The sequence below is a fragment of the Labrus bergylta genome, chromosome 6, assembly GCF_963930695.1.
Source record: "Labrus bergylta chromosome 6, fLabBer1.1, whole genome shotgun sequence".
In the NCBI taxonomy this organism is placed as follows: Eukaryota; Metazoa; Chordata; class Actinopteri; order Labriformes; family Labridae; genus Labrus; species Labrus bergylta.
This window is the reverse complement of record NC_089200.1, coordinates 12,461,248-12,486,189: the sequence shown is the minus strand read 5'-3', so window position 1 is coordinate 12,486,189 and position 24,942 is coordinate 12,461,248. Positions and strand designations below refer to the sequence as shown.

The window sequence follows — 24,942 nt, the reverse complement described above, 5'->3', positions numbered from 1 at the left end:
AAAATTTCATATTTCATTTAATTTCATATTTGATTTATTTGCTCAATTCAGTGTATGGTTTTCAACACCATAATACACAACAAAAAAACAAAAATCTCATAATGCTGAAACACTGTTCATGAGCAAACAGAATCAAAATCAAAAGAAAAGGTAAATCCAAAACATAATACCAAACATTTAATTGACGCTAATCGATTAATATAATGGAAAAAAATAAACCCCTCTCAGGAGAAACAGAACTATTGTCCATCTGTAGAACAACATCGCCAACGTGATCAGTCCATTACGTCAAATTCTCCCACCATGCACTGCGCCAGCGCTTCACAAAAAGCCCGATGAGAGTACCGAAACAGGAGAAGGCTACCAGCCGAGGAGGAGGAGGAGGAGGAGGTGGAGGAGGAGAGGAGGAGGAGGGTAGCCGATCCTCTGGAGGCTAGTCCGTGCTCGTCGCCAACACCATAAAACATAACGGAGGCGGATGAAAACACAGATCTGGATGCATCATAAAACATGGTGCTCAAACACACAGAAGAGCTTCCGACTGGCCTGTGAGTGCCGGCAGGTTTCACAACCAAGCGCCTCTTCTGCGGGGAGGGGAGGAGGGGAGAGAGAGAGAGAGAGAGAGAGAGAGCTGACTGAGTCCGTCCGTCCTGACTGACCCGTGACACCGCCAGGCGATGACAGCGGCTACAGCCACTCCGCAGGTGATGAGGGACCGGCTGCTAAAGGCCATCGACGGCCAGAGCAATGTGAGTATACCTGCTTGTTTTTTCCAAAGGAGGCAGACCGGCAGACAGTAGAGCCCACAAAGGGTTGACAAAGTGGAGGAGGGGGGGTGTGGGGGTTAGTATTGTGTCGGTGTAGGGAGTCATTATTTGCTCGCTAAGTAGCCGGCTAACATCTCCAGTTAGCGAAAGAAACAATCCGCCTTTACTGGCCGCTGGTGGCCACCGTTGTTGGAGTCCAGTTTGCTTTATTTTTGCAACACTAAAATGTCCAGTGTGTTTAAGACTGAGAGGCCTGTGAAACTGATTTAGGTGGGGAGTGTTAATCGACAGGTTGATGTGTTTCAGTGGCAGACAGTTATTCCTTTTTGGTTTAGTTAAATCAGGTCATGTCAAATATTAGTCTAGTATCTCGACTCCCACCTTTTTTTTTTTTGTTATAGTGCTGAGGAATTTGCTATGGCATGTCACAGCACAGTTTAAAACACTGGGAAGATAAGATCCCAAAGAGTCATCATAACCTGACTTTAAGATCTAGATGTCTAAATATACTGTAGCTATGTTATTTACCTTTTTTTTTGGAGCAATGATGAATACACTGCTTTGGTCGAGGTAAGGAACATGATTTAATGACACTTTGTGCTTACTTCTACATATTGTCTGTGTCACTGTTCACACTAACAAAACAAATCCTTTATTTGGGATTATATAGTGGCCTATGGTTAAAACACAGGTGTCATAACAAAATTGTTACCACTTTTAATAACAAAACTACAATGTCTTTCTTGGGAAAATCCAGCAAATGAAACAGCAGATTTTTTTTTTTTTTTTAACTTCAATCATAAATGGAAGTCCAGTGAAAGCATTGCTACACAGCCCTACAATGTTCCATCACTACCAGACCTGTTAGAATGATTTAGCACCGTTTTAACAGCATTAAAGAGAAACTCCTTTTAGTTTAAAAAAACATCTGTTGTGTCCAAGGGGCAACCTCTGGTTCTGAAAAATGAAGCAGAATACGGCATTCTTCAAGTGTCCACTTGAGGCTGGCTCCAAGACCCCCTGAAGTCACATACACACCCCATTCACAAATGCCAGTTTTTACAGCAAACAAATAGCATGTTTTACAGCCTGGTGCAAAAGACGATATAGGTCTGATTAGTTTATGTCCTTGTGGGCACACACTGTATGGGGGGTGATTATTATTATTATTATTTTTTAATGCATCTGTGATTTTTCTGAATGATACAAGTTGTGCATAGTTAAACTTGCAGCAGACCTGATTGACAGGTGGGTGCAATGTAGCTGTTTGTAAGGAGGCTTAAAACCTGCCTCAGCTCTTAGCCTGTCGTTAGGTTGTTGAAAGTGAGGCTGAGATATGATTTTCAGCATGGCGGCTGCAGCCGGTGAGCCCCCTGAAGTAACAGATTAGTGACGTCACTCAGATTGGTCCATTTAATATTTACAGTCTATGGGTGAGACAGCATTTCCCAGATGGTGACCACCATCGATGGGACTCCAAAACACTCTGCAGTAACAAATGGGTGACGTCACTCAGGCTTCGTCCATTAATATTTACAATCCATGGTAATGTCATAACATCATATGGATCAATCGATCAGGCTTGGTCCAAGTGAACAGACCTCTATTTGTGTCTCTTTTCCTCTATCATACATGCAGTTCTGACCTTGTCTTCTTGTGGGAAACAATTACACATTTGCATGCAATCTAACTTTACTCATTCTGTGCCTGAAACCGTTGTGAGTACATAGTCTGGTGATATGCAGGTGCACATGTGAGAGTCCATTCAAATCATTTCTCTGTCTACAATTCATGCAAATTTGGCCTGTTAAGTTCTGAATTACCAATTGTAACATCTTAATAAAAACCATTGTACCTGGATGCTGTGGTTGTAATGTAGACATTATACTGAAGGCTCAGGATTTTCAATGTAAATATGTCTTTTCAGCAGATATGCAACATGGTGGTAGTTATGGAGGTTATCTCCTATCTGGAGAAATATCCCATCACCAAAGAAGCACTGGAGGTAGGTTACATTCAGACCTATTAAATGTGAGATTAAGTTAAGATGGACTTAAATTGAATCAACTTCTAGCAGCTCTTTAACACTAATTCTATGTCCTCAAGGAAACTCGACTCGGCAAACTCATCAACGATGTCCGCAAGAAAACCAAGAATGAAGACCTTGCAAAAAGAGCCAAGAAGCTCTTGCGAAACTGGCAGAAGCTTATTGAACCAGGGAAGGGTGAGGTGTTGTCCAAGGGTCACAGTGTTGCATCATGGTCTTCAAATGGTTGCATCGCCACTCCAGCCATTACCACGCCATCAGGTAAAACCGGGGCAGAGTTGAAGAACAGAAACGACTTCAACAACTGTTCCCCCCTTAGGATGGAAAAGTTGAGCAACAAAAAACGCAAGGGAAACCATAAGGAAGGAGAGCTTTTGCCAGCCAAGATATCCAAAAAGACACTTGATGATAAAATGCGAAGCTCCAAACAGCTGCCGACCAATGGACTTAGCAGTAGCTCTGAAATTTCTACAGAAATGTATGCACATCAGCCTTTAGATAGGGATATTCCTGAGCCTTTGGACAACAACAGGTTAAGTAAAATCCCAGTCAATGCTGTAAAACCTCATCCAAGTGCCCCAGGATACAGCAAGCCTCCTAGCACTTCTTCTTTGCTGAAGGCATCAGTCCTGCAGCAGCATGCCAGACAGGAGCAAGCTGCTTCTGGGGGGCAGCATAAACCCAGAAGCCCACGTGGTTTCTTGCACAGTCCTCAAACTTTAAAGCAGGAAGCTGGCTTTACTCAAACTGCACCACAAGCACAGAGGCCTGTGTCAGATGACACCTCTGTGTCAGGGTCTTCCCTTCAGCCTTTAAATATTTGTGTTCCAGGTTCGTGGTCTGCCGATTCAGACTCTAAAAGCAGGGCTCCCCATAAATCTCTTCTTAACTCACCCTTTAGTGATGGTGTCAGTTTGGAGGACAATAGTACTGTTAGCAATACAGGGAGAAGGAAAGGACACAATTACAAGCCTAAGGACTGTGTTGTTGTGAAGTCAGATGGACATACTGTAGAAGATAGCTCTAAACCAGTCAGGTTAAAAGACAGGAGGCTGACTTTTGACCCTGTGACAGGACAGATCAAACCCTCCTTTCTTAAAGAGCCTTGCCAAGAGGAGGAGGTTAGACTGAGCCACAGACCTGAATCCCAGTGGTCGGAAATGCCAAAACCCAATCAGCCCATTCCTCCCAGTTCCTTCCAACAGACGGACTGGAAAGAACTTTCTAGGAGCGAAATCATCCAGTCATACCTTAGCCAGCAAAGCAACATGCTCACGTCATCGGGCACACACACACCTGGTGCACACTTTTTCATGACAGAGTTCATAAAAAAAGAGGAACACCAAAGTAAAGACGCCAAGAAGACACACACGCTTGCACCAGAACTCCCAGCCAAGGATTTACCGGGGGTCAGCAGAGAGGTCATCTATGAAGACCTGAGCAGATTACACACCCAACACTGGTCTGGTGTTAATGGTTGCTTTGACACAAAGGGTCATTGGTATGACTGGACAGAGTGCATATCTTTAGACCCACATGGAGATGAGAGCAGGTTGAACATACTGCCGTACGTCTGTCTGGATTGAAACCAAGATCTGGTTGGAAGTTCTATGCTTTGTATGACTCTGCATATGAAGGCACTTACATATGAGGTGTTTTGCACCTTGGGATAAAAGATGAGACAATGTGCTGACTGCTTCATAGTGTGTGGAGCAGAGGGTGTGTAATCAGTGCTCTTTTATGAGTTTTTGAACAATGTGTGCGGGCAGGAAGAAAAATGGGCTATGCACAATCTGACTATGAAGTTGTCAGTGTTTAGTTACCGTACAGATTGAGTTTCCAAACCTGACATTGTCCGTATGGATGAGGACATATCATTAAACTTCAGAGCTACATTTACTCATCTTATTGTTAGCCTTGTGAACATGATTCCTGCATCTACCCAGATTCAAATAACAGTGCTGTATTTTTTTCTCCAAGTTGAAGTTTTGTTAGTTTTAATCGAAATCTAACACGTATACCAATGAGGTCTCTGTTGGTATTTGCTCAAAAGTCTTGGAACAAACCTGTCTATCAACAAAAAAAGTTGCTATCATAATAACCATCAGTATTAAGAACTAAGAAATGTTTGAGCCATGAAATTGTTCTGCAAGGCACGTGTTTCAGCAGTATATAACTGTTTCATCCATCAGAAAAACAGACTGATCTGTTTCATAACATAACAAAAAAAAAAAGTGTGTTGTGAGTTTTGAATGTGGTTAAATTGTGAAACTGCCAGATGTGACTGTGCAGCTTGAGGTGAGAGAAAGGCATGTATTAGGCCAAAAAAATACACACTGAGAGAGAAATGTGGCTGCCATGAAAGATATTTATTTACATCTAAATATTAATTTTTAGTTTTAAATTAATAATTTACATATGTTTTCAGACCACGCTGTTTAATTTCTGGTTTCTTCATTCACAATTGTTTTGGTAATACAGCTGCCCTTTTCCTGTTCATACACCAACCTACTTAATCCGGGAAATACTTTCCATAATGAGAAATTGTAATAATGTAAACTAATTTTATTTTAAACTTGCCTTTTCTCTTGTGTATTTAGTTTGTAAAATATCAATTGACATGGCAGAGCAGTAAGTACTGTTAGCTTGCATCTTTGTACTGTAAGGAGGAGCTGGGATATAAATTGACATGCTGGATAAAGTACTTAATATCATTCCTTTAAATATAGTTTGCCTTATGGAAACTCCCCCCTCCCCTAAAGACAGCCTTAGTGAATACAGAAATTTGTTTTTTGTTCAGCTGAATGCAGAAGAGACCATATTTCCTACTTTGCCCTTTTAAGTGGACATGTTGATATGTGTTAATTAAAAAAAATTGAAGGAATTTTGATTGTCCTCTGTGTTCATTACTTTCTCCTTGCAGCTTGATCAGACAAATCCACAGTTCAAGATATAAGCTGGCTCAGTGAAGTAAGCACTTGTCAGAATTTTAATAATTTCCTTGGAGACACTCTGAAAAGCAGTATTTCCATATTGATGGCAAAATTGAACACTTTGAGCAAAACACCCTAATGCAATATCTACAGTTCAAGTAGTTCAACCAAGTTTTACTCTGGGAATTGTACAGCTCAGAAGTAAACATATTTTCATGCACCTGTTGTTCGCGTTTGAAATGTTTTTTTTTTTTCTGTATTTATTCAAATTAGTACTTAAAGTGGTTTATTTTATCGCAGAAAGTTCAAACTACACAATCTATCATTTTAACGCAGCTTAATGACGTCACATTTTATAAACTTATGTCTATATTATCCTTGTCTTTACATTAATTTAGGACACCCTGTTCTATGAAATTACAATAAATTAACTGAAATTCTAAATTACAATAAACAATGTAGGCTCAATCTAATTGTTTTGTTATAAGTCTACACTAATATAACTTACCAATGAAGTTATTCAAAAGTACACTCAGTTTACTGCACATTGCACATATTGCACAAGTTTACTTTTTCTTTAAATTTTATTTTATTTTATTTACCATTTTGCACAATTTAGAATTTATTACTGTAAATATTATTTATCTAATTTTACCTCATTTTATTTGATCTATTTTACCTTATCTTATTTTATCTTATTTTACCTCATTTTATTTTATCTTATTTTAGCTTATCTTATTTTATCTTATTTTACCTTATTTTATTTTATCTATTACCTTATCTTATTTTACCTCATTTTATTTTATCTATTTTACCTTATCTTATTTTACCTTATTTTATTTTATCTATTTTACCTGATCGTATTTTATCTTATTTTACCTTGTTTTATTTTATCTATTTTACCTTATTTTATTTTATCTATTTTACCTTATCTTATTTTATCTTATTTTATTTTATCTATTTTACCTTATCTTATTTTATCTTATTTTACCTTATTTTATTTTATCTATTTTACCTTATTTTATTTTATCTTATTCTACCTTATTTTATTTTATCTATTTTACCTGATCTTATTTTATCTTATTTTACCTCATTTTATTTGATCTATTTTACCTTATCTTATTTACCTCATTTTATTTTATCTATTTTACCTTATCTTATTTTACCTTATTTTACCTCATTTTATTTTATCTTATTTTACCTTATTTTGGTTGAATTGCACCGCGGGACGGAGACAAACGCAATTTCGATTCCACTGTATGTCTGGCATATTTAGAAATTGACAATAAAGTTGACTTTGACTTTGAAGAATAAGAATAATCTTTAATAATCTATAATAATCTATAATAAATATTTTTAAAGAATGCATTTGCTACAAAAAAAAAAAGCTGTTCCGCAAGATACCGCTGAGTAACCATGGTAACACACAGTTCCTGTTTCCACCTGAGAGAGGGAAGTTTTTTTTCCCAAAGCCTGCCGCTGTATTTGTACCCTACACCTCGATGAAGGAGACTTCACTCAGCTGCGAGTGTGACTTCTAACAGAGTGCACTCCGTCACGGAGGGGGAGGGTGTGTAGGGGTTGGTTTAAAAAAAGGGCCCTACGACTTATAGTCCGTGAATGGCTTTTATCTTGAAAGTGTTAACCGGAAGCTACGCGTGTTCTTCTTCGTTGGTGATCTGACGGTTCGAGCAGTAGCTTTTGCAGCCCAGATATATATCACCGGCGAGGCGGGGTGACTCGTCACTCCGCGCTGGAAGATGGCTGCGGCGGACCGGCCCCCGGTCAGGGAAGGGATCCGGATATTTTTACTGTGTGTGTGCTGGTACACAGTCAGCTCGGGGGGCAACATCGTCAACAAAATCATCCTGAATGGATTCCCGTACCCGGTCACGGTCTCTCTGTTTCACATCGTCTCCATCGTCGTCTTCCTTCCGCCGTTGTTGCGGGCATGGGGAGTCCCCAAAACGGAGCTACCGAGCAGGTACTACCGGTGGTCCATCCTGCCCTTAGCTTTCGGGAAATACTTCGCATCCGTGTCTGCTCACTTCAGCATCTGGAAAGTACCTGTTTCATACGCGCACACGGGTGAGTATGTTGTGATATGTGTTGATTTTTTTTGGGCCACCTGGAGCGGTGTGTGTGTGTGTGTGTCTGTGTGTGTGTGTGTGTGAGCCATGGGGGGAACCTGATGATGTGTCTGTACCGTCAGCTGATGCGGCTAGCTTCGTGGCTAACTCTGGACAACCTCGGCGACACAGACATTTAACTACAGCTTTGTGTTCCTGGCGTGACTCGGTGTCATTCGGATGGGAACAGACAAGCTTTCAGAGGACTTAATAACTTTCCCCTCGTCCTCTAACTACTAACTATCCAGCTTTTTAGGCTACCACAAGATATATAAATAAGTGGCTCTGTTAGCTTGCTAGCCAATTTCATTATCGCAGATGTACTACGGTAGGGGGGAGGGACCATTCCTGAATCTGCTCTGAATGGGAGTTTCCCCCTCTAACTTCACAGCTCCCTAGCTAATTGAGTTTTTTTCCTAATAAGCAACATGAAGTTACCTTCTGTTGAATTTAATAAAGCTAATTGGCTGCCACAGCTGGACGTCATTAGGTACACGGAGCTAAAACTGCTGTCAATGCTAAATTAATTCAATCTTATAATACAGCAGGTCTATATTCAATCAGCCCTTTTTGTGAGGGTTATAATGTGCACCATCCCACTATAATGTTCTGCAGCTCATCTGCACAACAACTAAATCTTATTGAAATGACCGGTTATATTTAAAATAAAGGTTGAATCAACACATAAATAATAAATAAATAAAAATCACCTTCATGATAGTTAGAAATTTGCTGGACTGTCGTTAGACTGCTTAACTTAAAACTGTATACCTGATTGATATGTTAAAAACCTGTGAAGTAAAATATTCTCTCTTTTCACTTATGCCACTCATTGTTAAGTTAAAATGTATTTATTTATTTGCACCAAATGCGTGAGCCGTCACATCCATGTCTGCCTTATTTGAGTTCTTCTGGCATCATAGACACGATATCCTTCACTTTTTTTTATTGCTTTTGCTATAGATTTCATTGGTCTGTAGCTTCAGTGGTCAAAAACATGAGGAACTAGCGTTGTAGTTTCACCCCGCTAACCGCACCAGCTTCCAGTGACGCAAAAATCGTCATTTTGCGTCACTGGAAGCTCCTTTTTCAGACTTAGACATACAAAGATTTGCCGTCTCAGGGGAAAATGAGGGCGGGATGCACGACCATTCAAACATACTACCAGGTTTCTAGAGATACAAAGCTTAATGCAAATGAGTGAAGTATCCCTTTAATGTCTCTCCTTCGCTGTTCTTTAAAATCCAGGCAAAAGCAAAATCTTTAGTGACAAACACATCAGGATATTGTGTTAAAAATCTACAGCAACAGTTTATAACCAAAGCTGATCTCATTCAGTGCATTACTTTCAGCTACGTTTCCCGAACAAACAGGACACTGAGTTTATAACCTTAAATGAAATTGTTGCTTTGACTATTAGGAGTTTGCCTTAACTTTATCTACACAACATAACTAGTTTTAAAATGAACCATTCAACTATTCATTCTTCACATGTTTTAAGCGTGAAAAACATGTAAAGCGTGTACATTCTTCTTCTAATACCAAGAATGACCTCACTACACACTATTAAGTCTTTCTTTCTTGTTAGCATTTTTTGACTCCACAGGTCAACGTTTCATGGTTTTTAAGTTTGAAAATGTGATCTAATTTTATTCAAACCATTGTAATAATCATAGTGCAACCAGCGTTGAGCTATAAGCCAACCAGGATCATGTCTGACGTAGTACAGTGGAGCTCTATAAATAATTGAGTGACACAAGTTGAGTGTTTGACATAGGTGTGTTTTCCTGCCTCTGACGTAGGTTTATGACACATAATATTGCTGCATTGTGTTGAAGCACTAACTTAATCTCTACCTTACACCTGCTGCTGTTTAATGCTGCTGTGTTTGCCCAGGAAACAGTCCCAGTTGACAATGTCCCCTCTCTGTCTTTTTTTAATTTTTTATTCCACAGTCAAAGCCACGATGCCGATATGGGTTGTGCTGTTATCAAGAATAATCATGAAGGAGAAGCAAACCACAAAGGTGAGTGGGTAGGACGCAGCAAAGGAGGCACAAGGCCCACTCTGTTTCAGAGTCAGCAGTGGTGATGTGGCACCGTGCAGGCCCGGGGGTCAGAGAGGGAAGTCTTCACCTGCACTGGCAGGGCCATACTCACTTGTTAAATCTCTGAATTCACACACTACTTTCAATACTGCAGGAGACAGCTAGGTCAGTGTCTAAACATGTCTTAAATTGGATGCGGGGCAGTGTTCAGGTGATTACATTTTTTTTTTTTTAAAGCTGTCCCTCATACATACAGAGGTGGTAGAACATTTTAAGAACAGAGGGCAGTGTTTAAAGAGATCTGATGAAAGCTGACTCTGAACTGTGATGGACAAAACATAAGCTATAAGCACAAACAGTTTAGCAGACATTCATCAACGATAAGAGGGAAAGAGTGGAGAGGATTTTTTACTGATGGACTGCTTGATCCACTGTTATCAGTGTAACAAAGCAAATCCTGCAGTGCATGTCACTACAGGTGTTGTAACTTCTACACGCAAAAACGAAACCTTATGTTAGTTTTGATCATAAATTTAGCAAGAAAAGTGTTTAAAATTATGAATGTTTGTGTCACTGCAGTTTTGCCAAAAGTTAATTTACTAAAATACTAAAACGATGTGCAACTAAAGATTACATTCATTTGGAATCAATGTTTTTATTTATTTTTTTGTCTATTAAACGAACAGTAAAAAAAAAAAAAATCAACAATCTTTATCAGTTTCCAAGACTGCAACATTACTGCTGTACTACAGTTAACTACTTTATTATTCTATAATTAATGAACAATAACTACCGTATTTTCCGCACTATAAGGCGCACCGGATTATAAGGCGCACCTTCAATTAATGGCCTATTTTAGAACTGTTTTCATATATAGGGCGCACCGGATTATAAGGCGCATAGAATAGAACGTGTTTACAACTGAACAAGGCTGGGAGATATTGTGAATATATAAATATAAATACGTATAAAACTATGTTTTATACGTAGTGCATTCACAATAACTCAACGTTGTTCAAACGTTAATGTGCATATTCACAATATCTCCCAGCCTAGTTCAGTTGTAAACACGTAAAGGAAACACAGTCTGATACCGCTAATTCAAACGTTAGTGCATAACTCAACATTGTTCAGTTACGTATAACACGTAAAGCTCACTTTTTCAGTTCATTCCCTGTCCACGAATCCCTCGAATTCTTCTTCTTCAGTGTCCGAATTGAACAGTTGGGCGAGTACGGCATCCAACATGCCCGGCTCCCTCTCGTCATTATCCGAGTCAGTGTCGCTGAGCGCCGTGTACAACCAGTATGGATCAACCAATTAACCAATTGATCCATATATAAGGCGCTCCGGATTATAAGGCGCACTGTCGTTTTTTGAGAAAATTAAAGGCTTTTAAGTGCGCCTTTATAGTGCGGAAAATACGGTACAAGCTACAGCTGAATGAACAATTATAAAGTCTATCTCTCTCTATTGACTGAAAGACTATTCTTCACAAATACCTGGTCATGCCTCCTCAGCTCATCTTGGCCTCTGCTTATTACAGTGACAGCGTTTACTGTAGCTGAACTTAAATACAAATGAATGTACAACAGTCTTGATTCATTGTTACACATTTTCCTTCAAAGATTCAAAACCAAACACCACAGAACACTTTTCATTCTGTATCATGAGAAACAATCTTTAGTAAGCTAAGGTGTAGACAATATTTTCTACATTGCTTAAATGTAGTTCTACATAAAACCAATCTGAGCTTAAGATCTGCTACTTGCTAACATTGAAGTTTAATATTCAGTCTAGGTGGTAGGAGCGTTAAACAGTCAAGGAAACTTCTGAGTCTAACATGAGCTTGTCATGTTTACTTCCAGCGGGCCGTCTGGGTGCACAGACTAAGGGTGAAGGTGTTGATGACGTGTTTCTGTGTTTGAGGAGCAGACTAATATGAATCAGTGATCGTCTCAGCAGCACATTCACTAAATGTCTTACTTGTTCACAGGGGGAGAGGCTTTTCTGAACTCAACACATACAGACACGACAACAACCTGCCACTGGTTATCTTCATTCAGTTAGGATAGACCTTCTGTTTAATTAATCTTCCTTCATGTATTCATTCAGAGAGACGGATGGGGGATTGCGCAGAGTTAAAGCTTTATTATAACCTGAAAGATTCTGGGCTTTTGAGAAAACAGAGGGACACGTCTGCTCTGTTTTATCTTCTGTCGGATCCCATCAGCTGTTCTACATTGAAAAAAAAAACTGGATATTAAAAGTTAAATTGAAGTTGACTATTTAGTAAAGCAGTTGTATTTGATTTCTTTCTACTTTCTAAAAAAAAATAGCCAACTGCAAAAAGCCTCAGTGATGATTTTTCAAAATAAGTCTAGACTCTTCATGTGGGACAAATATTGAGGCCCTTTTCAAAATAAAAGAGGTCTCTCTTAATTGCTAATTGACAAACAACAACTTGCCACTTTACAATACTGAACATGTGATAAAAGTAAAGCAGATCAGAACTTTCTGGATATATCGGTGTATATCCGAACTTTTCATCACAACAAGTTACTTCCTGAAGCTGCTCCGCTTCCTCATATTTTATCCTGTTAAGGTTCAATCATTAACCAGTGACTCAGGAGGCAGTGTTAAAGGCACAGTCCACAGTTTTTTTTAAGTCCACGTTGTAGACCTGTGAGGGAAACATTTTCTCTGTCACTCAGTGAGGTTGATATTTTTTTTTTGGGGTGGTCAGTGCAAAAGGGGGTTTCGTAATGCTGCTGGTCTTTATGTATTGTCTCCTGCTGACTCTGTCCGGTTGCACGCTCTCTGTCACAGATCTACGTGTCGCTCATCCCCATCATTGGTGGAGTGCTGCTGGCTACAGCGACGGAGCTCTCCTTTGATGTCTCAGGACTCATCAGCGCTCTGGCTGCCACGCTCTGCTTCTCTCTGCAGAACATCTTCTCCAAAAAGGTAACTCATTCTCAACACTATCACACACCACTATCTCAAACCAAAATCCTGGTTTCTGGGGTTTGTTGAAAAAAGTCACAGCTCCAACATGACTACAAAACAGTGTGCTTTAATCTCATTGATCTCTGATCTTGTGTATTGTTATTATTATTTATTTATTATTTATTGTTGCTTTATTAATTTTTTTATGATAACAGAAGGCTAACATTTGTATTGTGGTTATAAATACTAGCAATATGAAAGTGAACACTTCATCTTCACAAGATCAAAAATGACTATAATATGTTGTAAGGGACTAGAGTGATTTATTTTGAATCCCCCTTTTCAACTTCAATCAACATTATTATTATTATTATTATTATTATTATTATTATTATTATTATGTGGTTTGTTTGAAAATGTTTCAGCCTCTAAAATGTTATTTTTTAGTTGGTATGCAATACCTGCTCCTGCCACAAGATGGCAATGGTATCTATAATTATGGAGCTATGATTGTGGCAAAACTATTTGAATATGCGTACACAGATCCACAAATGTGTAAAAAGATCCACAAATGCGTAAACAAATCTGCAAATATGATGACCAATTTCAAAATATTTACTTATTTATTAATGGCAGTGAACTTTTTCAGCTGTAAATCCTGAAAATACACACAAATGATTGCTTACAACTGAGGCGGACCTCTCCATTGGCTGTCATTTTACACATGACTTTTGCAACACTCCTGCCGTGCAAGATCCACAAATGCATAAACACATATCTTCAAATGTGTGTCTGACGATCTGCAAACACATTAGTGGAGTTGGTGCCCTGAGCGCAGGCTCACAGGCTAGGCTGCCGGTCCGCGGTAGCACCCAGTGACTTCAACACGGACATTACTGAGCTGGATAGCTGCCGTGGGTGCAGTTTTACTGAGGAGGCTACGATGGAGGGTCCATTATAATTTGTGTTTTTGAAATTTGTTTCCTGTACAGTGCAGGCAAAGCGGTACGCAGCCTGACCGCCTGGCAGCCTAGCCTGTGAGCCTTGGCTCAGGGCTGTTTTGTTTTATCAACTGCAATTTTACAACATTTGGTTAAGGTTATGGACGATCATTGAGGTTGGAAACTGTCGGAAAAAAATGCCCCAGGGTTGAAATGAACTCTACCCACACTAACTCTATTCTGGTATCATTTTGAACTTGCTTTTGTTGCTTTTTTTTTTGATTGTCTTCATAAAGTTCAAAGTGAACAGGGAACAGGGTCCAAAACTTTGAATCTCCATCGTATTGGTTGGTGCTGTAGTAACTTTTTAATTTTTTTTTCTCTGCCTTGAATCTTAAAAATGTATCTTCTCCCTGTGAAAGGTGCTGCGGGACACGAGGGTCCACCACTTGAGGCTGCTCAATATCTTGGGCTTCAATGCCGTTTTCTTCATGCTGCCCACTTGGGTCCTGGTCGATCTGTCTGTGTTTCTTGTTAATGGAGACCTGGTGAGTACGAGTGATAGCGATTTAATAACATCACTTTGGAGGTTCTTCAGCAGCAACTGGCTTGTTTGTAACCAATGTCCAAACCTCTCTCTCCTCACAGTCGGAGATCTCAGGCTGGACAAGCACCTTTGTCCTTTTGCTCATCAGCGGCTTCTGCAACTTCGCTCAGAATGTTATTGCTTTCAGCGTACTCAACCTTGTCAGCCCCCTAAGCTACGCCGTTGCCAATGCCACCAAGAGGATCATGGTCATTAGCATCTCCCTGCTAATGCTGCGCAACCCGGTCTCATCCACGAACGTCCTTGGTATGATGACGGCCATCGTGGGGGTCTTCCTCTACAACAAGGTGAGTCACCACGTCCACAGGGATAGATGAAGACATTTAGAGATGAATAAAAACTAAATAATCTTCAGTTTCTCATTTTTAATTCAAACATCTTCATTCATAGAACATCAGTGTTGATAAACGTATGATGAGTATATATCAACAGATAAGATATTTTCAACCAACACCAAGACATGAGTATCACTATCAGCCTACATCAAGTATTCTTATGAAGAAGGAGGATTAAAACAAAACACATCTTTAGTGTGCAAAGTGGTTTTTTTTTTTACATTTTGGTAACTTTGACTGAAAAACATTCTCTACCATCTCTGTATTGGTTTTATTTGTATTCATCACATCATTTTGGAAAGGGATTTGCATTTGCTGTATTTTAGGCAGTATGAGAGGCTGACGATGATACAACAACACTGGAATACTTGTACACGCCACACTTTCCGTTTTTTTATTTGTGAAAAAAATTGAAAATCACGTATCATTTTCCTTCCACTTCACAATTATGCGCCACTTTGTGTTGGTCTATGACATAAATTCCCAATGAGATACATTTATGTTTGTTGTTGTAACGTGACAAAATGTGGAGGGGTATGAATACTTTTGCAAACCACTGTATGTGCTCTGACCGCCCTTTGTTCCACTCACAACTGTCCTTTTCTATTAATAGTAGTCAACTGCTGGCACTATGGCTGCAAACTGCTTTCCATATCATATCCAACATGTGGCTGTTTACCACTCAATGAAATGTAAACAATGAAGTTTTATTCATGTTGAGGAAAAGTTTGAACTTGTTAACGTTCAGTGTGCAGCCAAGGATCAGGGTTAGGGAGTAACTCTCGAAGACAACCAGTCATATAAAATTAATTTCTCCCTTCTCATCTGTCAACAGGCCAAGTATGACGCCAACAAGCAGAAAAAGCTGCTGCCCAGCACCAAGGAGGACCTGATGTCCTTTGACAACCCGGCGCTGGAGAAGACCCAGGCTAACGGCTCAGTGCCTTTCCCCCACGGCTCGGAGCAGCAGCACAACTGGAACAACGTGCTGACCGACCACTTCCAGTACAGCAGGCAGGCCTACACGACAAACTACAGCAGCAACCACCAGTATGTGGTGTGAAGGAGGATTTAGTCCTCGCTCAGGCTCGCTGTCGTAGACATTGCTGTGTAGCTGCCCTCCCTGCAGCGGGTCCTTTTTTTTACCCCGCACACAAGACTGAAGGCAAGTCCTGTTGGTGGTGGGTAGAAAGAATGAGAAGAGCCTCTCATGACAGGCCAGTGACGTGACCTCTCCAACACTCCTCCCTGTCCAAACTTCACTTTCTGGCATTGTTGATATATTACTTTGGTACAGACAGTATGGGAGTGTCCAAGAGGGGGAAAAAAAAAAAGTCAAATCACCTGTTTCAGACACTTTGGTGACAGATTCAGCCATTTTCTCCGAACACAGAAAAGTGCCACAGCACCGTAAACGGTAGTTCTGATTAATTTTCACCTTGCTTTCTGGAAATGTCCAAGTTTGTTTCCACAACCTATGATCACTGTTTTGGTACGTTTGTTACCTTTTTTTTTTTTTTAGGAAGGATGTCCGCTGTAATTATCTAGTGCGAGTGTTACCTTGAACCGAACAAGAGTGATGTTACATCGCATGTAGGCAGCTCAGTGGAAAGGGCCCCATTTCAGATCACGACAACTTCATGATTAGGATTGTCATTTTTCTTCATAAGGCACCTGTAATGACGTGAAAGCAATTAACTTGTAACACTTGTTCTCAGTGATTACAGTGATAGACCAATGAAACTCTTGAGGCAGACGCCACGTATGGACACTTTTGTGGACAGACGAGCGATTTAGGGGACAGTCACTTATAATCGCCTCAGCTGTGCTCTGTGTTTGGCACTAGTCGGCATGTGTTAGCATGCTACACTAACATGTTGGACATGGTAAATATTAAACATGATGAGGATCAAGCACATCAGGATGCCTCACTGGTACAGCTGTTAACGCAACACAATGATTGCCCTCGTGATACTGAGTTGTTCAACATTACAAATGCCTGATGTGGAAAAATGTCCAGATTTCAAAATAAAAGTACAAAAACCATTAAGTCTGTCTGCAAAAAAGTATGCTGGTGAACTTGCTGCATACAAAGATAAGTAATCTTTCAGCCACACTTGTCATCAGCAAGTCTTTTTACATGCCACTGTATAAATAATTAGCTATTCTAAAATGCGCTAATACACACAAACACACACACACACACAACGCCCTGTTGTCTTCAATCTGTTCTGTAAAACGAGTGAGACGATTTCTGTCACCCAGAACAGTCAGTGACCTCTCACAGATCTGTCTATTTCTCCAAACACAACGAATACATTTGATATCATGGAGCTTAAATGTGAAAAGTTAGCATGAAATCAGATTTTAGCCTCAAACATCCGTGCAGTTCAAACTACAGCAGCTGAGTGCTGAGAAGACGTTTCACATTTCTTCGCGACTTTAACCATGTAAATGTAGCTGAGATGTCATAGTATAGAGTTAGAAAATGGTTTAAAATGATTCATAGTTTTCTTTATTATTAATATTTATAGATCTTCAACATGTCTGAGGCAGAGGGAGTTTTTTTTTCTGTCAGCTGTTTTACTTTTTTTTTTTTCCGGCCTGAACCAAAGCTGCTCTGTTTGTTTTGTTGGTTTTTTATGTTTTTTTTTTTGTTTTTTTTAAGTTAGAGGCTCAGTTTCAAAATTGCACATCATGAAACCGAATGCATTACGCAGATTTTGTCTCTCTGTCGAGTGACTTTCAAGATGTTTTATTTCAAACTGTCCCTTTTCGGTGTCAGAAGGTCATTGGTCACGGGTCAGGGGAGACATGCATGATATCAAAGGTTTGGTTTGTGCAATTAAAGATTCAACTGTAAGTTCATGTAGACAAAAAGGAATCCTGGTCATTATTCTTTACAAAAGTTGTGTCTACAAGTTGTGAACTAATAATCATTTATCAGCCTTTTGTTACTACTTGAGAAACTATTGAGGCCCTTTCTTTTTCTCTTTGCAGGATAGCTTTGCTTTCTTTGATGCAGAATGAGCGTCTCCCTGCAGCAATATGACATCTTGCATTATTTTTGCTTGTAGCCCAATTCAATTTCTGCATATTGATTTTGTTGGATAACGCACCTTTTAATGACGCAGAAGTGCCAGCTGTAGCCTCAGATATATTTTTTGCTGTAGCTGTAGATGTTGGTAAGGAGAGTACAGTTATATTCTAGTTCTTTTATTGTTTTAGATTATTATGTTTACCTGCTTGATGACATTTAGAACAATCTTGAAGTGTTTAGACCAGAAGAAACTGACTGTGACTCTGTCTTGAGACAAAGCTGTCAACAGGTGTGGGGTTTTCTCCTTATTTAAAAATCAAGCAAGCCAGCTCTTACTGCTGAGATGTTTTATTGGCGGTATTTTTGAGACATTTGGAACCCATTGCAGCTCAGTTCTTCTCCAAAAAATAGATAAATCACAATTTCTGCAGGCAGGGCTCCTGTTAGGAAACTTGAAAGAAGAAACATTGGTTTGCAGCAACTTCTATCTGTTTTGATTTGTGTTAATTGATTATTGTCCACTGTAAGGCTTTACATTGCTGCATAAAACAAAAATAGATAAGACAGTACAATGTACTCTGTAATAAAGTGGAGCTTTGAAAATAAAAAAAGGAGATGATCCAGAAATCCCTTAAATGATCAGTGTCTCCAAGAAGACATTATTTAAATGCAACATTAATGTTTTCATTATTTTCCCCTTTAATGATTAACATTTTCTACAATCATTTCATGTAAAATGACAAAGTAAAGTTTTGTTCATGATGCCCAAACAGCAGAGCATGATGGTGAACGGTTACAGCAGCACATGTTTGATATAGTTTAATGTGTACCTGCTCTCATCAGCAGCTATGTAAAGTACCTGTGAGTATGATAACTCTCCACACCACAGCAGACACATTCAGTGGCACATTGGCCGGAGAACACAGAGGAGGAGCATCTTACTGCTAAAGCAACAGATGTTTAAATATTGCTGGTTACACTTTTAGATCATCATGACTTTCAGAACCCTTTCAGATCAAGATCAGCTGATAATTAACATTTGAATACAGATTCTAAACAGAATGCAGACAAAGTCTTCATATCAAACTAGTGCAGGAGATGAGTTGAATTCAACATTTCTTGTATCTCTGGATGTGATTTGGTTTTTTTATAAGCCGTACTGATGTGGCTGATAAATGTGATTTCATGTGAAGCAGAAGTTTTACATCCAAACAAACGTATGAAGCGGACGTTACACAATTCTTTTCCAGTGTCATTTTGAAATTCAATCTCCACTTAAGATTACATCTATACTTGGAACAGTCAAAATCAACAATCGCATTTGTCCCAGAGTGCATTGGGAGTAACAACTCATTCATTGCTCATCCTTCCCTGGTTAATCACGCCGTCTCTGTCTTCAGTACATACTTTATTTTCTTCATGATTTTGTTCTTATCCTACGTCATGTTGCCAAAAGCTCATCTTTCTGATGCTGACACACTGCAGCATGGGGCCTTGTTTGCAGGTGAAGCGATGTAAAAATTCATAAACTACAACATGTTGTACTTTATGACTTTCCCTAATGATTGTTTATTTCTGTACGTAGAGTTTAGAACTCTACATTTTGAAAAGGGTTGATTGGGACGATGACTCGCCTGTAAAACTTGTACTTGAGCTGTAAATGACCATAGGACGAGGGGGAGGGATTACTTTGTAAAACTTGTATAATTATTATTTTTGTGCGTCTTTAATGGATCTCCAGACAGAATTTTTACTTAACTGATGTTTATAGATTTTTATTTATGTGTCAAGGTACAAAGATGTTGTACAGAGGTGCAGCTTTGCACAGTCTCGTGTGCTTATGTTTAGTAAACGCTATTTTTAAATGTCGGGGAAAAATAAATGCATTATGGAATACTGAAAATATTGATTTTTTTTTTTTTTGTGTAATTTAAAAAATGAGGAAGACTTACTGATATAAACACTGTTTGTGTTAACCTTTTGAGTGCAGATAAGATGAAAGCAATATCTGTAAATATTCCACTACTATCATTTATTGTTTGGTTTTAATGAAAACTTTCAGCTTTTGAGAAATAAGTCGCCTAAATCCCTGTGTACAATGGGCATGCGACATAACCACAAGGCAGCCGACACCGCGAGAAATGTAAGTTTAATTGGTTGTTGTGTAGTTTCCAGAATGGCTTGGTGTATTTCTGCCCCCCCAAGTGGTCAAAAACAGTTAATGTTACATCAACATTCAGCAAAGGAAGAAGTTTTTAAAGATTTGATGCACTTTTGGTTATTGGGGATTTTCAGGCAGCGAGAGAGCAATCCTGAATCCGCTCACTCTAGTCTGTTAGGTACAGGAGTTGATGATGCAGTGTGACTTTCTTCCAACTTACAAACTTAAACAGAAATCTGCTCAACATCCAGGACACTCATGGAAGAGGATCCTGTGGAGAAACTTCTAAAGGTGGAGTTCAGTCATTATCCACAACCTGCTCATGATGTGTCAGTAACCTGTGTGTGTGTGTCCTGCATGGATGCAACTTCATAAACCACAACAGTTACCCAATCACAAGTCGCTCTGCTGAGTAAGACAATTACTTTTTTCTTTACAATCCCTCATCATTGACTGATTGAAAAAAAAAAAAAAAATGTCAGAAACTGGGGGGACAGAGAGAGCGGGGAATGACGTGCGGGAAAGAAGCCACAGGTCGGATTAGAGCCCCGGCTTCCCGCTTCAAGGACTATTGCCTCCCTACATTGGGCGCACACATTAACCATAGGCTATTTGCGCCCCCAATTTAAATTGGGTGGAGGCATTTTAAACTTCTTTCTATACAGTTTGCTAGTTTTAAAATTATTAAGACAAATGAGGTGTCATGGAACAATAGAGAGAGAGAAAAATGCTCATTGACAAATTCTTTTTTAATACTTAATATCCATACTACCTCTGAATTGTTAGGTAATTAAGGAGCTTTAAAATGAGGCCATGTGGAAAGGTTACAGCACAAAAGCATCATGGGATTTCATTGTTTCACGCAAACCTAAAGCTAAAATGTTAAATGTTTTTTTGTAGTGCTGTAAAAGGACAATGAGACCATTTAACTGTAGATGATGTGAAGTGGAGGTACAAGGTAGCAAAAAAAGGCAAATACTCAAATATAATAATCACAAAACACTATCTAAGTTCGGTATTGGAGCAAAAGTATTCGCACGGTTTCCACCAGTCAGGACCACTGTTAGCATCTGTTTCATTTAAGACAACAAACACTCAAAAAGTAACGACAGACGACACCAAAGATCGAGCTGTAGGATTTTTAATGCAAACAGCCATCATCATGATTTAGTTTGACTTTATATCAGTATTTGATTTGTCTTTTAATGTAGACGTAGCAACTGAAAAGATTCCCATCAGGATGTGTCTGTAGGAGGATGACGGGCTAATACAAACAAATATAACAACACCTGGTTTCTTGTAAAACCAGACTGTGATGATGCTCCGGCACCTCTAATACAAGAAGAGTCATCTGAACTCTGTGTCCACATTACATGAGCTGCAGATCAGATCAATCAGCAGGAGCTTTAATAACCTGCAGCTTTTTCATTCACATTCATGGGGGATTGGCTGATCAGGTGGAAGGAGGAGCTGGGGGTGGGGTAATGAGAAAGGGAAAGTGAAACTTTATAAAGGTGTGGCGGTCAGGAGGAGGCAGGAGCTGATGAGGAGAAGCTGGATGAAGCACACAATAAATGTTCACTCTTTGGTATCAGAGTCTTGTATTTCCTGTTTTCCTGCAGGCTCCGTATGCAAGCTGTTCATTCACCAGAGCAGTCTTTTGCCTCTGTTTAATAAATAATCCACCGGGAGCTTGAAGAGTCCCACTCAGCAGAGTCCACAGAGTCATCACAGTTTGTCCATCTCACTGTCTCCGAGGCAAAGTGTTTGTTTCTACATAAAAGCATCTCATATTGTGAGAAGCTGCAAACATTCATAGATGTTAAACTTGTCCTCTGTGTTTTAGGTCTGCTGGAGGCTCTCTGTGTTGCATGGAGTTAACGCCACGGTGGCAGGCAGATGAGTGATAACGTTTGTGCTGAACATGGGCTGTGTGAACACATGGCAGCCTGTCTTGAGCTCAGGAGACACAAGATTTCTTTTTGGAGTAGGGGGTGAGCTGCTGCGTATGCTGTTGCATATGCTGCTGCCTCGTCTGGATAAACTGAGTAACCGCCGAAACAGAGACCTCCTGAGGAGGATGTAGATCCAGGGGTCCAGGATGGGGTTAGCAGAGGCTATCCTGATGGCAGCCAGGTCAGCCTCGTGCTCATGATTCGTCATGAAGCAGTTTGCAAACACGCGGACCTTAAAGAAAAGAGATAAATCAAAGTTACTAGCCTGGCAAATTAAGAAAATGAACGCAGACAGAGTTATTAATGCAATCAGAAATGTACAGGGAGAGGTGACAACTGTTCCAAAGGAAATCAATCAAACTTTTGTTACATACTACAAAGTACTGCATCAATCAGAGTACCCTAGGGACTCAGATGACCAGATCAGCTTTCTAGATAAGCTTGCTATCCCCTGTATTAATGAGGAGGCTAAACAGGAGCTGGATAAGAATCTGAATTTGGAAGACATCTCCAATGCTATTATTAATATGAAAGGGGGTAAGGCAGCAGGACCTGATGCAATCCCAATAGACTTGTATAAATTATTTAAAGAAAAGCTAAAGGCCCCCATGTTGGACATGTATGTGGAATCCTTTGAACAGGGTTTACTACCCCCATCATTACGAATTACTAGGATCATGCTTATTTTAAAACCTGACAAACCCCCGACAGAATGCAGGTCCCACAGACCAATCTCACTCCTAAATGTGGATGCCAAGATTATCGCAAAGGCGTTAGCTATGAGACTAGATCATGTTCTGCCTTCGGTGATTCATCCGGATCAAAATGGTTTTGTGAAAAATCGTCTTGGGTTACATAACGTTAGGCGGGTACTTAACCTGGTTCATGCATGTGAAGGTTCCCCTGATACCGCCATTTTATCACTCGACGCTGAGAAGGCTTTCCACCGCGTCAAATGGCCGTACCTTCTGGAGGTAGGTAAATTCTAATATTTTCTGCCTATATTTACATTTTTTTGGCAGTATTCTGCCCTTAATAATCTTGTGACCCCTCAAATTCAGCTTTTAGCCTCTTTGGAGTCTCCCTCCCCTATGTTGAATACCAACTCAAAGAATTGAATTTCCCCCTGGGGATCAATAAAGTGTTATCATATCTTATAAAAAGAGACTTGGCTGACAGACCCCTGTATCATATTTCTGGTTAAACCAGAAACAAAATAATCTAATACAGAGAAATTGTTGCCACAACAGTGCAATGAGTGATTGCTGTCAGATGGGGCCCCATAAGGGAGGTTCCCTGCTGTCATTGAAAACTTTGCAGGTTTTTAGCCACTACTGGGGTTTAAAGTTTGTCAACTCTCAGGGGCTCAAATTCAACACAGTCTGAATCACATGTGGGGTTCTATATTGAAGAATCGTCAAATCACATAGTAAATCAATTTGAACTCTTTCTATAATAGGTATAAAGTGCCCCACCAAATAGAGCTGGTGCCCCTTAAATGTTTGGCCCCTGCCCTTAAAAATATCGGACCACCACTGTCCATCACATGTCTAATAGTAAATAAAGTTTCCTGTGAAAAACCTTGGGATGTAACATTATCTACACCAACAATGTAACATATCGTTTAAGCTCCTTGGAGGAAAACTCAGGCTCTCTTTTGTCGCTCTACATGTAAAGTTTAAGGGGATTTTATATCAATAACCAATAGGAAACCAATCACAGCTAAATAACGATCCCACTCTGACTCACCACTAGCGGGGCTGAACATCCCAGAACCACCGCGGAGGTTGTCACCAGCACCGCGATCATCTGAGTCTCTGCAGCGGAGGACAGAGCCATCCACCTCTGTCGGACGCTGCCCCTGGTGACGGGCCGCTGCACGGTCCTCTGGCGCATCAGCAGCAGCGCTCCGCACACGGCCAGGTTCAGCACAATGGTGCCAAGGATGAGCAGCACGCTGACGGCGCCGTACAGAACGGAGTACGCGGTGGCCAGAGGCTTTTGCGTCCTCCAGTCTATGAAACACCAGGTTCCGGACGGCTGCAGCTCGCTGCTCGCCATGCCCATCATTGGGAGGCAGCAGAAGAAGATGTGACTGATGTAGATAAAGAGAAGTAACTTCTGCGCAAAGCGTCGGTCCACTCCCCACCGCTGGTAGGTATACGGGCAGCAGATGGCCAGGTAGCGCTCTGCTGCCATGGCGCAGATAATGCTTAGACCTGCAAGCCCGAAAAACAGCAACAAGAAGGAGTGAAACTGGCACACATGCCGGTCCATCAGCACCTGCCGGTCCAGGTAGTTTGCTATGGTGAGCGGGCTGGCGAGGCACGTGCCCAACAGGTCCGTCACCGCGAGACCACGCACTAGCGCGTAGAAAGCTGATGATTTTCTCTCCTGTTTTGATACTGAGAGAACGATTATTGCGATTAAATTTCCAATTGCACCTCCTGCAAACATCAAAATGGGTAAATCGATTAGTGTGCCGACCCCTAACGCGTGCGGCTGTCCCCGCGTAAAGCTCTGGTTATCCATTTCCACATGCACCCAGAGGCTGTTGCTGGTAAGCGGTGATTCATTCGGTCTGTTGTGCATTTGGTAGTGCATTGAGTTTTTAGCACAGATAATGAGGACGCAAGGGTATTTTCTCTGGTAGTCTAATTCCTCCCTGTTTCCCAGTTATCCATGTGTGTCTCACAGCTGTGAGCGGAGAGGCGGGATGTTAATATAGCCTATTGAACCACCCTGCACCCTGATGGGATGAGAGGCTCTAAAGCGATACGTTTTTTTTCCATCCAATTTCCGCTCAATGGCTCGTGCTGACATCACAGAGCTGCGCATGTAGCAGCCTGTCAGGAATTCAGCTGAACTGGCTGGTGAGAAGCAGAGATAAAGAAGCACTCGGCAGACATTTCCCAAACAGTTTAAGATGAGTCAGATTGCAGAGAATGTAAATAAGAGATCCACTTGTATAGCAGAGAGCTCAAATCTCAAAAAGTAAACGGACACACCTCCACTCCTTCTGAGCCAATGT

At 40.3% G+C, this 24,942-nt stretch overlaps 3 protein-coding genes across 4 annotated transcripts; 2 read left to right on the top strand and 1 right to left on the bottom strand.

Moving 5' to 3' along the window:
• The first annotated feature begins 113 nt into the window (after window positions 1–113).
• LOC110001448 (mediator of RNA polymerase II transcription subunit 26-like) lies at window positions 114–5,698 on the top strand. 2 transcript variants are annotated; one of them, XM_020625610.3, is made up of 3 exons: window positions 114–749; window positions 2,698–2,772; window positions 2,874–5,698. In XM_020625610.3, exons 1-3 carry the CDS (start codon window positions 678–680, stop codon window positions 4,398–4,400), a joined length of 1,674 nt encoding a protein of 557 aa, XP_020481266.1. In that variant the 5' UTR covers window positions 114–677; the 3' UTR covers window positions 4,401–5,698. The 2 variants fall into 2 exon arrangements, with proteins under 2 accessions (XP_020481266.1, XP_020481265.1); XM_020625609.3 differs by having other exon boundaries at window positions 2,695–2,772.
• Window positions 5,699–7,372: 1,674 nt separating this feature from the next.
• On the top strand, window positions 7,373–18,434 carry slc35e1 (solute carrier family 35 member E1). Its single transcript, XM_020625608.3, has 6 exons — window positions 7,373–7,835; window positions 9,832–9,902; window positions 12,753–12,890; window positions 14,236–14,361; window positions 14,462–14,707; window positions 15,591–18,434. The coding sequence occupies exons 1-6, from the start codon at window positions 7,508–7,510 to the stop codon at window positions 15,816–15,818; spliced, it is 1,137 nt and encodes a 378-aa protein (XP_020481264.2). The 5' UTR covers window positions 7,373–7,507; the 3' UTR covers window positions 15,819–18,434.
• A 2,647-nt stretch (window positions 18,435–21,081) lies between these two features.
• Window positions 21,082–24,942, bottom strand: LOC110001016 (prostaglandin E2 receptor EP4 subtype-like). The gene is made up of 2 exons (XM_020656433.3): window positions 23,661–24,942; window positions 21,082–22,143 (listed from the first exon to the last, which is right to left on the bottom strand). Exons 1-2 carry the CDS (start codon window positions 24,513–24,515, stop codon window positions 21,799–21,801), a joined length of 1,200 nt encoding a protein of 399 aa, XP_020512089.2. The 5' UTR covers window positions 24,516–24,942; the 3' UTR covers window positions 21,082–21,798.